The sequence below is a fragment of the Carcharhinus amblyrhynchos genome, unplaced genomic scaffold (genome assembly GCF_965287045.1).
Source record: "Carcharhinus amblyrhynchos unplaced genomic scaffold, sCarAmb.v2.hapA chromosome_319, whole genome shotgun sequence".
NCBI lineage: Eukaryota > Metazoa > Chordata > Chondrichthyes > Carcharhiniformes > Carcharhinidae > Carcharhinus > Carcharhinus amblyrhynchos.
In genome coordinates, this window is record NW_027650059.1 from 147,501 (window position 1) to 162,500 (window position 15,000).

General features: G+C 51.3%; 1 protein-coding gene across 1 annotated transcript in view; it reads right to left on the reverse strand.

The window, feature by feature from the left end:
- Positions 1–8,095, reverse strand: part of LOC145339083 (tropomyosin alpha-3 chain) — a 47,566-nt gene extending 39,471 nt beyond the window's left edge. Inside the window, exons 1-2 of the mRNA XM_080183514.1 lie at positions 7,798–8,095; positions 1,643–1,768 (exon numbers count right to left, since the gene is read on the reverse strand). Coding sequence (XP_080039640.1) covers positions 1,643–1,768; positions 7,798–7,911 — 240 coding nt within the window. The 5' untranslated portion in view covers positions 7,912–8,095. The remainder of the gene's footprint in view (positions 1–1,642; positions 1,769–7,797) is intronic.
- Positions 8,096–15,000: the final 6,905 nt, after the last annotated feature.

Genomic DNA, 15,000 nt, shown 5'->3' on the forward strand with positions numbered 1-15,000 from the left:
ACTACCAGAAGGATGTGGAGGCTTTGGAGAGGGTTACAGAAAAGATTTACCAGGATGTTGCCCTGGTATGGAGGGCCTTAGCTTAGTGTAAGGCGGCCCAGCAGGGTGAGTATATTGGGCTACGGGGCTGGGTGGGATTGTGGTCGGTGCAGAATCAATGGGCCAAATGGCCTCCTCCTGCTACTGTAGGGACGTTATGAAGAAAAGGAGACCAAAACTGCCCACAATATTCTAGATGTGGCCTCCCCCAAGGCCCTGTATAATTGCAACAACACACCCCTGCCCCTGTACTCGAAAACTCTTGCAATGGAGGCCAACATTGCCATTTACTGCCTATTGTACCTGCGCACTTCCCTTGGGCGACAGGCACACCCAGGGCCCACTGCACACTCCCCTCTCCCAGTGTAGTCTGCCTCCTTGCTTTAAATATTTTTAATAACCTCAGCGGCCATTTTGCGCACAGCAAGACCCCACAGCCAGCCACGTGATAACGGATTACCTTTCCACGTGTGATATCGGTTGAGGGGTACATACCAGCCAGAGCACCGGGGTGGGGAATCTTGCTCCCCAAAGTGCCGCGGGGATTGTTGGCGGCCAGCTTTGGGGTGCCCTCGAGTCATTCGATCCAGCCCAAATTCAGTTTCTGGTCAATGGTAACCCCCAGGATGTTGATAGTTGGGGGGGGGGATTCAGTGATGGTCAGTGGTAACCCCCAGGATGTTGATAGTGGGGGGGGGATTCAGTGATGGTCAATGGTAACCCCCAGGATGTTGATAATGGGGGGGGATTCAGTGATGGTCAATGGTAACCCCCAGGATGTTGATAGTGGGGGGGATTCAGTGATGGTCAATGGTAACCCCCAGGATGTTGATAGTGGGTGGGGGGATTCAGTGATGGTCAATGGTAACCCCCAGGATGTTGATAGTGGGGGGGGATTCAGTGATGGTCAATGGTAACCCCCAGGATGTTGATAGTGGGTGGGGGGATTCAGTGATGGTCAATGGTAACGCCCAGGATGTTGATAGTGGGGGGGGGGATTCAGTGATGGTCAATGGTAACGCCCAGGATGTTGATAGTGGGGGGGGGGATTCAGTGATGGTCAATGGTAACCCCCAGGATGTTGATAGTGGGTGGGGGGATTCAGTGATGGTCAATGGTAACCCCCAGGATGTTGATAGTGGGTGGGGGGATTCAGTGATGGTCAATGGTAACCCCCAGGATGTTGATAATGGGGGGGGATTCAGTGATGGTCAATGGTAACCCCCAGGATGTTGATATGGGAGGGGGATTCAGCGATGATAACGTAATTGAACGTCAAGGGGTGCTGGTTAGAGTGAATCTAATGGTGATGGTCATTGTCTGGCTTTTGTGTGACGCGAACATTACTTGCCACTTGTCAGCCCAAGCCTGGATAGTGTCCAGATCTTGTTGCATTTGGGGAATAAGGATGAACATTAGGCGCAGGAGGGGGCTGATCTTGACTGATCATAGAATCCATTCAGAGTAGAAGGAGGCCATTCGGCCCATCATGTCTGCACCGATTCTCCCACAGAGCATTCCGTCCAGGCCCTGTCCCTCATAATCCCGCTTATCACCCCCACTAATCCCCTCCCCATCCCTCCCCCGCCCGATTCTCACTCACGTCAGCGGCCTTCTTCTCCGCCAGCTCCAGTTTCTCCTGGGCATCCTTCAGGGCTTCGGAATACTTGTCCAACTCATCCTCTGTCCCCTTGAGCCGCTTCTGCATGGCCGCCAACTCATCCTCCAGCTGTTTCACACGGAGAGAAAGAGAGAGACACAGTGAGGCAAGGAGAGCAGGCTGTCCAGACAAAAGGCTGGAGTTAAGCAAAGTGAACGGAAGCTACATCTGAGAGTTTGTACCAAATCTTCCACGTGGCTCAGAATGATGCACTTTCTAGTGAGATGTGTGGGGTATATCAGTGTTACAGTGAGGGGTGTGGGATATATCAGAGTGTTATAGTGAGGGGTGTGGGGTATATCAGTGTTACAGTGAGGGGTGTGGGGTATATCAGAGTGTTACAGTGAGGGGTGTGGGGTATATCAGAGTGTTACAGTGAAGGGTGTGGGATATATCAGTGTGTTATAGTGAGGGGTGTGGGGTATATCAGAGTGTTACAGTGAGTGGTGTGGGGTATATCAGAGTGTTACAGTGAGGGGTGTGGGATATATCAGAGTGTTACAGTGAGGGGTGTGGGATATATCAGTGTGTTATAGTGAGGGGTGTGGGGTATATCAGAGTGTTACAGTGAGGGGTGTGGGGTATATCAGAGAGCGTTACAGTGAGGGGTGTGGGGTATATCAGTGTTATAGTGAGGGGTGTGGGGTATATCAGTGTTATAGTGAGGGGTGTGGGGTATATCAGTGTTATAGTGAGGGGTGTGGGGTATATCAGAGTGTTACAGTGAGGGGTGTGGGGTATATCAGTGTTATAGTGAGGGGTGTGGGGTATATCAGAGTGTTACAGTGAGGGGTGTGGGGTATATCAGAGTGTTACAGTGAGGGGTGTGGGGTATATCAGTGTTATAGTGAGGGGTGTGGGGTATATCAGAGAGTGTTACAGTGAGGGGTGTGGGGTATATCAGAGTGTTACAGTGAGGGGTGTGGGGTATATCAGAGTGTTACAGTGAGGGGTGTGGGGTATATCAGAGTGTTACAGTGAGGGGTGGGGGATATATCAGAGTGTTACAGTGAGGGGTGTGGGATATATCAGAGTGTTACAGTGAGGGGTGTGGGATATATCAGTGTGTTATAGTGAGGGGTGTGGGGTATATCAGAGTGTTACAGTGAGGGGTGTGGGATATATCAGTGTGTTATAGTGAGGGGTGTGGGGTATATCAGAGTGTTACAGTGAAGGGTGTGGGATATATCAGAGTGTTACAGTGAGGGGTGTGGGATATATCAGAGTGTTACAGTGAGGGGTGTGGGATATATCAGTGTGTTATAGTGAGGGGTGTGGGGTATATCAGAGTGTTACAGTGAGTGGTGTGGGGTATATCAGTGTGACAGTGAGGGGTGTGGGGTATATCAGTGTTACAGTGAGGGGTGTGGGATATATCAGTGTGTTTTAGTGAGGGGTGTGGGGTATATCAGAGAGTGTTACAGTGAGGGGTGTGATGTATATCAGTGTGACAGTGAGGGGTGTGGGGTATATCAGTGTTACAGTGAGGGGTGTGGGATATATCAGTGTGTTTTAGTGAGGGGTGTGGGGTATATCAGAGTGTTACAGTGAGGGGTGTGGGGTATATCAGAGAGTGTTACAGTGAGGGGTGTGATGTATATCAGTGTTATAGTGAGGGGTGTAGGGTATATCAGAGTGTCACAGTGAGGGGTGTGGGGTATATCAGAGTGTTACAGTGAGGGGTGTGGGGTATATCAGAGTGTTACAGTGAGGGGTGTGGGGTATATCAGAGTGTTACAGTGAAGGGTGTGGGGTATATCAGAGTGTTACAGTGAGGGGTGTGGGGTATATCAGAGTGTTACAGTGAGGGGTGTGGGGTATATCAGAGTGTTACAGTGAAGGGTGTGGGGTATATCAGAGTGTTACAGTGAGTGGTGTGGGGTATATCAGTGTGACAGTGAGGGGTGTGGGGTATATCAGAGTTACAGTGAGGGGTGTGGGGTATATCAGTGTGACAGTGAGGGGTGTGGGGTATATCAGTGTGTTTTAGTGAGGGGTGTGGGGTATATCAGAGTGTTACAGTGAGGGGTGTGGGGTATATCAGAGAGTGTTACAGTGAGGGGTGTGATGTATATCAGTGTTATAGTGAGGGGTGTAGGGTATATCAGAGAGTGTTACAGTGAGGGGTGTGGGGTATATCAGAGTGTTACAGTGAGGGGTGTGGGGTATATCAGAGTGTTACAGTGAAGGGTGTGGGGTATATCAGAGTGTTACAGTGAGTGGTGTGGGGTATATCAGTGTGACAGTGAGGGGTGTGGGGTATATCAGAGTTACAGTGAGGGGTGTGGGGTATATCAGAGTGTGACAGTGAGGGGTGTGGGGTATATCAGTGTTACAGTGAGGGGTGTGGGATAGATCAGTGTTACAGTGAAGGGGTGTGGGGTATATCAGTGTTACAGTGAGGGGTGTGGGGTATATCAGTGTGTTATAGTGAGGGGTGTGGGGTATATCAGAGTGTTACGGTGAGGGGTGTGGGGTATATCAGAGTGTTACAGTGAGGGGTGTGGGGTATATCAGAGTGTTACGGTGAGGGGTGTGGGGTATATCAGAGTGTTACGGTGAGGGGTGTGGGGTATATCAGAGTGTCGCGGTGAGGGGTGTGGGGTACATCAGAGTGTCACAGTGAGGGGTGTGGGGTATATCAGAGTGTGACAGTGAGGGGTGTGGGGTATATCAGAGTGTTACGGTGAGGGGTGTGGGGTATATCAGTGTTGCAGTGAGGGGGGTGGGGTATATCAGAGTGTTACAGTGAGGGGTGTGGGGTATATCAGAGTGTTACAGTGAGGGGTGTGGGGTATATCAGAGTGTTACAGTGAGGGGTGTGGGGTATATCAGAGTGTTACAGTGAGGGGTGTGGGGTATATCAGAGTGTTACGGTGAGGGGTGTGGGGTATATCAGAGTGTTGCAGTGAGGGGTGTGGGATATATCAGAGTGTTACAGTGAGGGGTGTGGGGTATATCAGTGTTACAGTGAGGGGGGTGGGGTATATCAGTCTCTTGCAGTCTCTTACTGTTGTATCCTCACACCGCTCTGGGGCTGTGCCTTGCTGTGGTTAAAAGATTCTCTTGATCTGCCTCTTGTTTACCATCGCTCTGCTAATCTGTGTCCTCTCTTTACTGACCCTCCTAAAACAGTTCAGTTTTATTTCACACAAGTAAAGTCCTCATTAGTTACGGAGCTGTTAAACCTGTCATTCACCAGTTCTTTTAACCCTCTTCGCATAACTGGTAATCCTCCTCTCTCATGTCCTAAGATGTAGGAGCAGAAGTAGGCCATTCAGCCTATCTAATCTCCCCTTCTGTTCAATGGCCTCTGCATTGTCTCCAACTGTTTGATTCACTGCCAAGTGGGGGTTGGCACTGCTGCCTCACAGCACCAGGGACCCGGGTTCAATTCCCGGCTCGGGTCACTGCCTGTGTGGAGTTTGCACGTTCTCCCCGTGTCTGCGTAGGTTTCCTCCGGGTGCTCCGGCTTCCTACCACAGTCCAAAAGATAGTTTGAAGTTTATTTATCAGTGTCACAAGTCGGCTTACATTAACACCCCAGTGCAGTTACTGTGAAAATCCCCTAGTCGCCACATCCTGGTACACTGAGAGAGAATTTAGCATTCAGAATCTACCTAACCTGTACAGCTTTGGACACTAAGGGGCAATTTAGCGTGGCCAATCCACCTAACCCACACATCTTTGGAACACCCGGAGGAAACCCATGCAGACATGGGGGAGAATGTGCAAACTCCACACAGACAGTGACCCAAGTTGGGAGTCGAAGCCGGGTCCCTGGTGCTGTGAGGCAGCAGTGTTAACCCACTGTGCCACCTGAAAGATGTGTGGGTTAGGTGGATTGGCCATGCTAAATTGCCCCTTAGTGTCCAAAGATGGGCAGGTTAGGTGGATTGGCTGTGCTAAATTGCCCCTTAGTGTCCAAAGATGGGCAGGTTAGGTGGATTGGCTGTGCTAAATTGCCCCTTAGTGCCCAAAGATGTGTAGGTTAGGGGATTGGCCGTGCTAAATTGCCCCTTAGTGTCCAAAGATGTGTAGGTTAGGGTGGATTGGCCATGCTAAATTGCCCCTTAGTGTCCAAAGATGTGTAGGTTAGGGGGATTGGCCGTGCTAAATTGTCCCTTAGTGTCCAAAGATGTGTAGGTTAGGGTGGATTGGCCATGCTAAATTGTCCCTTAGTGTCCAAAGATGTGTAGGTTAGGGTGGATTGGCCATGCTAAATTGTCCCTTAGTGTCCAAAGATGTGTAGGTTAGGGTGGATTGGCCATGCTAAATTGTCCCTTAGTGTCCAAAGATGTGTAGGTTAGGGTGGATTGGCCATGCTAAATTGCCCCTTAGTGTCCAAAGATGTGTAGGTTAGGTGGATTGGCCATGCTAAATTGCCCCATAGTGTCCAAAGATGTGTAGGTTAGGGGATTGGCCGTGCTAAATTGCCCCTTAGTGTCAGGGGGAGTAGCAGGGTAAATAAATGGTTATGGAGATGGGGCTTGGGTGGGATTGTGGTCGGTGTCGGCTCGATGGGCCGAATGGCCTCCTTCAGCCCTGTGGGGATTCTATGGAAAGAGGCTATTGCACGCAGGAGGAACGGGTTCTCGCCTCAATCTGTTTGGCATTGACCGATCTCAACAGAGACGTCATGTTTGGCTGCGGTGACCGTTCGCCGAGGAGGCGTTTGTCTGACCCAGCCGCTCATGAGGCGGCTGACCCTCATGATGCATACCTGTGCGGCTCTCCGCTGTGACGCCCCACACAGTCGACTGGCGTGTCACTGACCTTGCCGGCATTGTGAACAGCTCCTGGCTTGAAATGTGAAAGGTTCGGGCACCTCTTGGCGCCTTGCCACAGGGCTGTTTTGCATTGGCAGGTAGGGACATATGACAATCTCTTCCCCCCACCCCCCACCCAACATCTAAACGAAAGCCCGAAGCAGCTGGCATGAGCTGGCAGGACAGCTGGCAGCAGTCAGGAGTGGGTCTGACTTTATTCCCGCTCCCTCCCTCACTAACACAACCTCGCCACCGAACCTGACATCAGGGCAGAGCAGGGTTTTATTTCAGTTTGTTTGTTGGTGTCACAAGTTGGCAATGAGGTTACTGTGAAAATCCCCTAGTCGCCACACTCCGGTGACTCCCTCGAGTACACTGAGGGAGAATTTAGCACAGTTGATGTGCCCCAAACAGCACGTCATTGGACACTATGGGACGACTTAGCATGGCCAATCCACCTAATTTACACATCTTTGGACACTAATGGCAAGTTAGCATGGCCAATCCACCCAACCCACACATCTTTGGACACTGAGGGACAATTTAGCATGGCCAATCCACCTAAACTACACATCTCTGGACACTAAGGAGCAATTTAGCATGGCCAATCCACCTAAACTACACATCTTTGGACACTAAGGAGCAATTTAGCATGGCCAATCCACCTAATCTGCACATCTTTGGATACTAAGGGACAATTTAGCATGGCCAATCCACCCTAACCTACATATCTTTGAACACTAAGGGGCAATTTAGCGTGGCCAATCCACTTAACCAACCCATCTTTGAACACTAAGGGACAATTTAGCATGGCCAATCCCCTTAACCTGCACATCTTTGGACAGTAAGGGGCAATTTAGCATGGCCAATCCCCCTAACCTGCTCATCTTTGGACAGTAAGGGGCAATTTAGCATGGCCAATCCCCCTAACCTGCACATCTTTGGACAGTAAGGGGCAATTTAGCATGGCCAATCCCCCTAACCTGCACATCTTTGGACAGTAAGGGGCAATTTAGCATGGCCAATCCCCCTAACCTGCACATCTTTGGACAGTAAGGGGCAATTTAGCATGGCCAATCCACCTAACCAGCACATCTTTCAGACTGTGGGAGGAAAGTGGGGCACTCGGTGGAAACCCACGCAGACATGGGGAGAACATGCAGTCTCTGCACAAACAGTGACCCGAGCCGGGGATCGAACCGGGGTCCCTGGCGCTGTGAGGCAGCAGTGCTGACCCACTGTGCCACCCCCGGCCAGCACGGATTGCCTCCCGTCCCTTGAACTGTGAGGAGGGAAGCGAAGATCTTTGGTGTGAAGCCCCTTCCTGACCTGCTTGCTCCTCTCCTCCGCTGCCTTCTTATCCGCCTCGGCCTGTTCCGCTCTGTCCAGCGCGTTCTCCTTGTCCAACTTCAGCATCTGCATCTTCTTCTTGATGGCCTCCATCTTGGGTTCTGTGTCCGCGACTCGACAACCGGCAAGGAGGACAAAGGCGGCAGCTCCGGGGGGGGGCAGAGAGAGGAGGGGGGCTGGTCGGAGGGTCCGGCTGCGGAGAGACCGAGAGCGTCTGTCAGATGTCCTGTCGCAGAGTGGCCCCCTCTGCTCTCTCCCGCACCAGATGAAACCTCCCCTCGTCTCCGAAACCCAGCCTTGGAGCTGTCAGTTGGACGCTGCCCAGGCCGAGACAATGATTGGCTGGCCGCTTGCCTGGAAGTCACGCTGTCCCCTCTATTTGAGTCCAGTGGACAACTGTGTTCTATTAACAGAGCGGGCAGCTGTCCACCGCACTGCATGCTTTATTCTCTCTCCCTCCCACCCCTTACCAGCTTAGAAACTCACAGCACAGAAACAGGCCATTCGGCCCCAATGGGGCGGCACGGTGGTTGGCACTGCTGCCTCACAGCGCCGGGGACCCGGGTTCGACTCCCGGCTTGGGTCACTGTCTGTGTGGAGTCTGCACGTTCTCCCCGTGTCTGCCCGGGTTTCCTCCATAAGACAGACAAGCAGAATTAGGCCATTGGGCCCATCGAGTCTGTCCCACCATTCAATCACAGCTGATATTCTTCTCATCCCCCCCCATTCTCCCACCTTTTCCCCAAAACCCCCCTGATCCCCTTATTAATCAAGTATCTATCTCTGTCTTAAAGGCACTCAACGACCTGGCCTCCACAGCCTTCTGCGGCACACTCCGGCTACTCCAGTTTCCTCCCACAGTCTGAAAGACATGCTAGTTAAGATTCGTTGACCCGAACAGGCGCCAGAGTGTGGCAACTAGGTGAACTTCATAGGAACTTCATTGTAGTGTTAATGTAAGCCTTACTTGTGACACTAATGAATAAACTTACCTTTGGTGGATTTGATTAGATCTACATAAGAACATAAGAAATAGGAGCAGGAGTAGGCCATCTAGCCCTTCGAGCCTGCCCCGCCATTCAGTAAGATCATGGCTGATCTGTCGTGGCTCAGTTCCACATTCCCGCCCTCTCCCCATAACCCTTAATCCCCTCTCTTATCAAAAACCCATCAACCCGCTTCTTAAAAATATTTAGCGAGGCAGCCTCCACCACTTCAACGGGCAGAGAATTCCAGAGATTCACCACCCTTTGAGTGAAGAAGTTCCTCCTCAACTCCGTTCTAAATCTGATTTATTATTGTCACATGTATTGGGAGATACAGTGAAAAGTATTGTTTCTTGCGTGCTACACAGACAAAGCATACCATTCATAGAGTACATAGATCTGATTTATTATTGTCACATGTATTGGGACACAGTGAAAAGTATTGTTTCTTGTGCACTATACAGACAAAGCATACCGTTCACAGAGAAGGAAAGGGGAGGGTGCAGAATGTAGTGTTACAGTCACAGCGAGGGTGTAGAGAAAGATCAACTTAATGCGAGGCAGGTCCATTCAAAAGTCTGACATCAGCGGGGAGAAGCTGTTCTTGAGTCGGTCGGTACGGGACCTCAGACTTTTTGTATCTTTTTCCCGACGGAAGAAGCTGGAAGAGAGAATGTCCGGGGTGCGTGGGGGGGGTCCTTGATTATGCCGGCTGCTTTTCCCCGAGGCAGCGGGAAGTGTAGACGGAGTCAGTGGATGGGAGGCTGGTTTGTGTGATGGCATGGGCGACGTTCGTGACCCTTTGTAGTTTCTTGATGAGAGGGTTTGAGTTTAGGGATAGGGATGTTTTGCTGCAATTGTACAGGGCGTTGGTGAGGCCACACCTGGAGTATTGTGAGCAGTTTTGGTCTCCTTATCTGAGGAAGGATGTTCTTGCTCTCGAGGGAGCGCAGCGAGGGTTTACCAGGCTGATCCCGGGGATGGCAGGTCTGTCATATGAGGAGAGATTTAGTGGGTTAGGATTATATTCACTGGAGTTTAGAAGAGGGAGAGGGAATCAAAGGAAGGGATGAAAGTAAATTCTGTTGGGGACAAGGGGCAGAACCTTAACCATTTGAGCCTGGATGTTCTGGGGTGCTGGAATGGTGGTTACAATCCCTACAGTTCAGGAGGTGGCCATTCAGCCCATCGAGCCAATGCCAACAACAATCCCACCCAGTCTGTATCCCATGACCCCACACATTTACCCTGCTAATCCCCCTGACACTAAGGGACAATTTAACATGGCTAATCCACCTAACCTGCACATCTTTGGACACTAAGGGGCAATTTAGCAGGGCCAATCCACCCTAACCTGCACATCTTTGGACACTAAGGGACAATTTAGCATGGCCAATCCGCCTAACCTGCACATCTTTGGATACTAAGGGGCAATTTAGCATGGCCAATCCACCTAACCTACACATCTTTGGACACCAAGGGGTAATTTAGCACGACCAATCCACCTAATCTGCATATCTTTGGACACCAAGGGGCAATTTAGCACGGCCAATCCACCCAACCTGCACATCTTTTGGATTTTGGGAGGAAACCGGAGCACCCGGAGGAAACCCACTCAGACACGGGGAGAACGTGCAGCCTCCACACAGACAGTGACCTGAGACCGGGAATCGAACCCAGGCCCCTGACCCTGTGAGGCAGCAGTGCTAACCCACTGGGCCACCCACAGGTGAACCATGCTGTCATCAAATGGCTTAAGGGTCTGTCCCAGTGACCTCCTAATGCCCCTACATTGCAGTGTCCTGGCCGATATATATATCCAAATCGATGGTCTGGCCACCTTTTCCTTGGCTGTTTGAGGGTGGCTGCGGAAGTTGTGGGGGGGTGGGTGGTGGGCGTGGGGAGCAGATTTCAACTGCAGTCACTTGCCAAGACTCCCGCGGCGACACCATCCCGAATCTGCCATCTTCTCCGGTTAGAGGGACACGGGCAGCAGGCCGCACGGGAACGCTGTCACCCGCAAGACACACACACTGACCCACTGGGAACCGTATCGGACCGTTCCTTCCCAAAAAACCATTGACTGGAATTTTCTTTGCGATCTCTGCGCCACCCCCGCTCCCAAAAAAAAACTCCTTGGTCTACTTTGAGCGTATTACTCTGCTCTGGCCTTCACCCGTCACGTCTCTGTCTAATCCCAAGTGCCCGGCATCATGCAGAGTGTTAAGAAAGGTTTATTCCTGTTGGGTTACCTCATTCAGACAAAAATAAAGCCCCCCACCCCGGCACTCTGCGAGGAATGTAACACAGCAGCTGTTTAATCTTGTAGAGGACCAGGGGATTTTCACAGTAACTTCATTGCTGTGTTATTGTTAGCCAACTCACGTCACTAATAAATAAACTTTAAAACAAACACTCACATGTCATGTACACATGTGTGCGTGCATACAGGTGTGTGTGTGTGCACACGTGTGTGCGTGCATGCGTGTGTGTATACGTGTGTGTGCGTGCGCGCGCACGCATACGTGCACATACACACGTACTCAGGCATGCATGGACATGCATACGTATGTGTACGTATATGTGTGTGCATGCATACATGTACAGATGCATGCATGCATACATGTACAGATGCATACATGTACAGATGCATGCATACATGTACAGATGCATGCATGCATACATGTACAGATGCATGCATGCACACACAAGTACTCAGGCGTGCATGCACACACTTGCACACACACACAGCAGGCACACGCATGGACATGTACATGCAAGCACACGTACGTGGATGGCTCCGCCTCCCCCTCTGTTGGATTGTGGGAAATGCCGCCACTCCCAAGCAGCGCACAGCAAGATCCCACAAATAGCCCGGGAGTAAAAGACCAACATGGCAGCAGTGTTAGATGGGTGTTTAATATTAGCCAAGCACAAGGCAGTGATCTCCCCTCGCTCCTCTGATAGATAACGCCAGGGGATGCTTTATACCCATCTGACTGGGCACACAGGAACTTCCTGACGGCACCTCTGACAGTGCGGCACTCCCTCCGTCCTGCACCGAGTGTCACTCTCGATATTTCTTCTCAGCTCTCTGACGTGGGATTCAAATGTTTGATTGTAAAGTTGAGGGTGTGGCTCACACAGCCTCAGCAAAGGCAACCGCACTGACTGTGGTTACAAGCTGTTTGTTTTGTTAGTTTATTTTTTAGTGTCAGGCTTACATTAACACAGCAATGAAGTTACTGTGACAATCCCCTAGTTGCCACACTCCGGTGACATTGGCCATGCTAAATTCTGCCTCAATGCACCCTAACCAGTACATCTTTGGGACTGTGGGAGTAAACCGGAGCACCCAGAAGAAACCCACGCAGACACGGGGAGAATGTGCAGACTCCACACAGACAGTGACCCAAGGCCGGGAATCGAACCTGGGTCCCATTATCATAGCTCTGGATTAGAATTATCAATAGAGAGGGGTCATTACTCTGTATCTAACCCCGTGCTGTACCTGTCCTGGGAGTGTTTGATGGGGGGGACAGTGTAGAGGGAGCTTTACTCTGTATCTAACCCTGTGCTGTCCCTGTCCTGGGAGTGTTTGATGGGGGGACAGTGTAGAGGGAGCTTTACTCTGTATCTAACCCTGTGCTGTACCTGTCCTGGGAGTGTTTGATTGGGGGGGGGACAGTGTAGAGGGAGCTTTACTCTGTATCTAACCCCGTGCTGTACCTGTCCTGGGGAGTGTTTGATGGGGGGGGACAGTGTAGAGGGAGCTTTACTCTGTATCTAACCCCGTGCTGTCCCTGTCCTGGGAGTGTTTGATGGGGGGGGACAGTGTAGAGGGAACTTTACTCTGTATCTAACCCCGTGCTGTACCTGTCCTGGGAGTGTTTGATGGGGGGGACAGTGTAGAGGGAGCTTTACTCTGTATCTAACCCCGTGCTGTACCTGTCCTGGGAGTGTTTGATGGGGGGACAGTGTAGAGGGAGCTTTACTCTGTATCTAACCCCGTGCTGTACCTGTCCTGGGAGTGTTTGATGGGGGGACAGTGTAGAGGGAGCTTTACTCTGTATCTAACACCGTGCTGTACCTGTCCTGGGAGTGTTTGATGGGGGGACAGTGTAGAGGGAGCTTTACTCTGTATCTAACCCCGTGCTGTACCTGTCCTGGGAGTGTTTGATGGGGACAGTGTAGAGGGAGCTTTACTCTGTATCTAACCCTGTGCTGTACCTGTCCTGGGAGTGTTTGATGGAGGGGGACAGTGTAGAGGGAGCTTTACTCTGTATCTAACCCCGTGCTGTACCTGTCCTGGGAGTGTTTGATGGGGGGACAGTGTAGAGGGAGCTTTACTCTATATCTAACCCCGTGCTGTACCTGTCCTGGGAGTGTTTGATGGGGACAGTGTAGAGGGAGCTTTACTCTGTATCTAACCCCGTGCTGTACCTGTCCTGGGAGTGTTTGATGGGGGGGACAGTGTAGAGGGAGCTTTACTCTGTATCTAACCCCGTGCTGTACCTGTCCTGGGAGTGTTTGATGGGGGGGACAGTGTAGAGGGAGCTTTACTCTGTATCTAACCCTGTGCTGTACCTGTCCTGGGAGTGTTTGATGGGGAGCGGGGGGGGGGGGGGGACACTGGACAGAAATTGACAGGAACCTTCCCCAGTGAACGCAAATTGGTCTGATGCCTCCCACAGCTGAATAACCGGGCAAAGTTCACCCCCTTGGCTGATGGTTAAAGAACGGACGCTCGGCTGGGAGCGACCAGCACCCTCAGGACTGTCCAGAAGGAAAGTCGGGATGGAGGGCGGCGAAAGGTCGGCATGCCTTTGATAAGGGGCAAGGAATGGCAGCCTTTTAAAGGAGGCCGCTGTCCTTTTGGGGTGGCGTTCGGGTTACAGTCGAGTTCTGTGGCCCTTCTCCAGTGGCAAGGTCGCGCGTTTTCAGAATGACAACAAAGGCTGATAGGAAACAAAAGGCGCAGCTATTTACAGGGCTTCCAGCACCATATAAGGCCGCCTGTCTGCTGCTGTCAGCCCACAGCCGGGAGACAGTGAGCGTATCACATCAGAACTCCTGTCGCTGGCAGCGAGCGAGGCAACAGGTGGGTCGCACATGCCCATGTTTGTGGAGAGAGAAAGAGAGAGGCGTACGTCAAAGGGAAAAACAAAGGGCAAAGTAGATCGGGAGCGGCAGCGTCGAGGGGTTGGGGGAGGGAGCAGGGGAACGAGAGAAATAAGAAGAGAGACACGTGGGAGTGAACCAGAGCCACATACTCGAATTTCCAACGCAGAAGAGTGACTGCCGTGACTCCTCCTGTTGTTTAAACCCCCACTGTTCTTCCATCATTCCCATTTATTTGTTCCTCTTATAGAATCAGACACTCCCCCACAGTACAGAAGGAGGCCATTCGGCCCAAGGGGTCTGCCCCGACCCTCTGACAGAGCATCTTACCCTCTCCCCTTCCCCCAAGGCCACACGCTTCCCACGACAAATCCACCTAACCCGCACATCTTTGGACACTAAGGGACAATTTAGCACGGCCAATCCACCCTAACCTGCACATCTTTGGACACTAAGGGGACAATTTAGCATGGCCAATCCACCCTAACCTACACATCTTTGGACACTAAGGGGACAATTTAGCATGGCCAATCCACCTAACCTACACATCTTTGGACGCTAAGGGACAATTTAGCATGGCCAATCCACCCTAACCGACACATCTTTAAACACTAAGGGGACAATTTAGCATGGCCAATCCACCCTAACCTACACATCTTTGGACACTAAGGGGACAATTTAGCATGGCCAATCCACCCTAACCTACACATCTTTGGACACTAAGGGGACAATTTAGCATGGCCAATCCACCCTAACCTACACATCTTTGGACACTAAGGGGACAATTTAGCATGGCCAATCCACCCTAACCTACACATCTTTGGACACTAAGGGGACAATTTAGCATGGCCAATCCACCCTAACCTGCACATCTTTGGACACTAAGGGGACAATTTAGCATGGCCAATCCACCCTAACCTACACATCTTTGGACACTAAGGGGCAATTTAGCATGGCCAATCCACCCTAACCTGCACATCTTTGGTCACTAAGGGGCAATTTAGCATGGCCAATCCACCCTAACCTATACATCTTTGGTCACTAAGGGGCAATTTAGCATGGCCAATCCACCTAA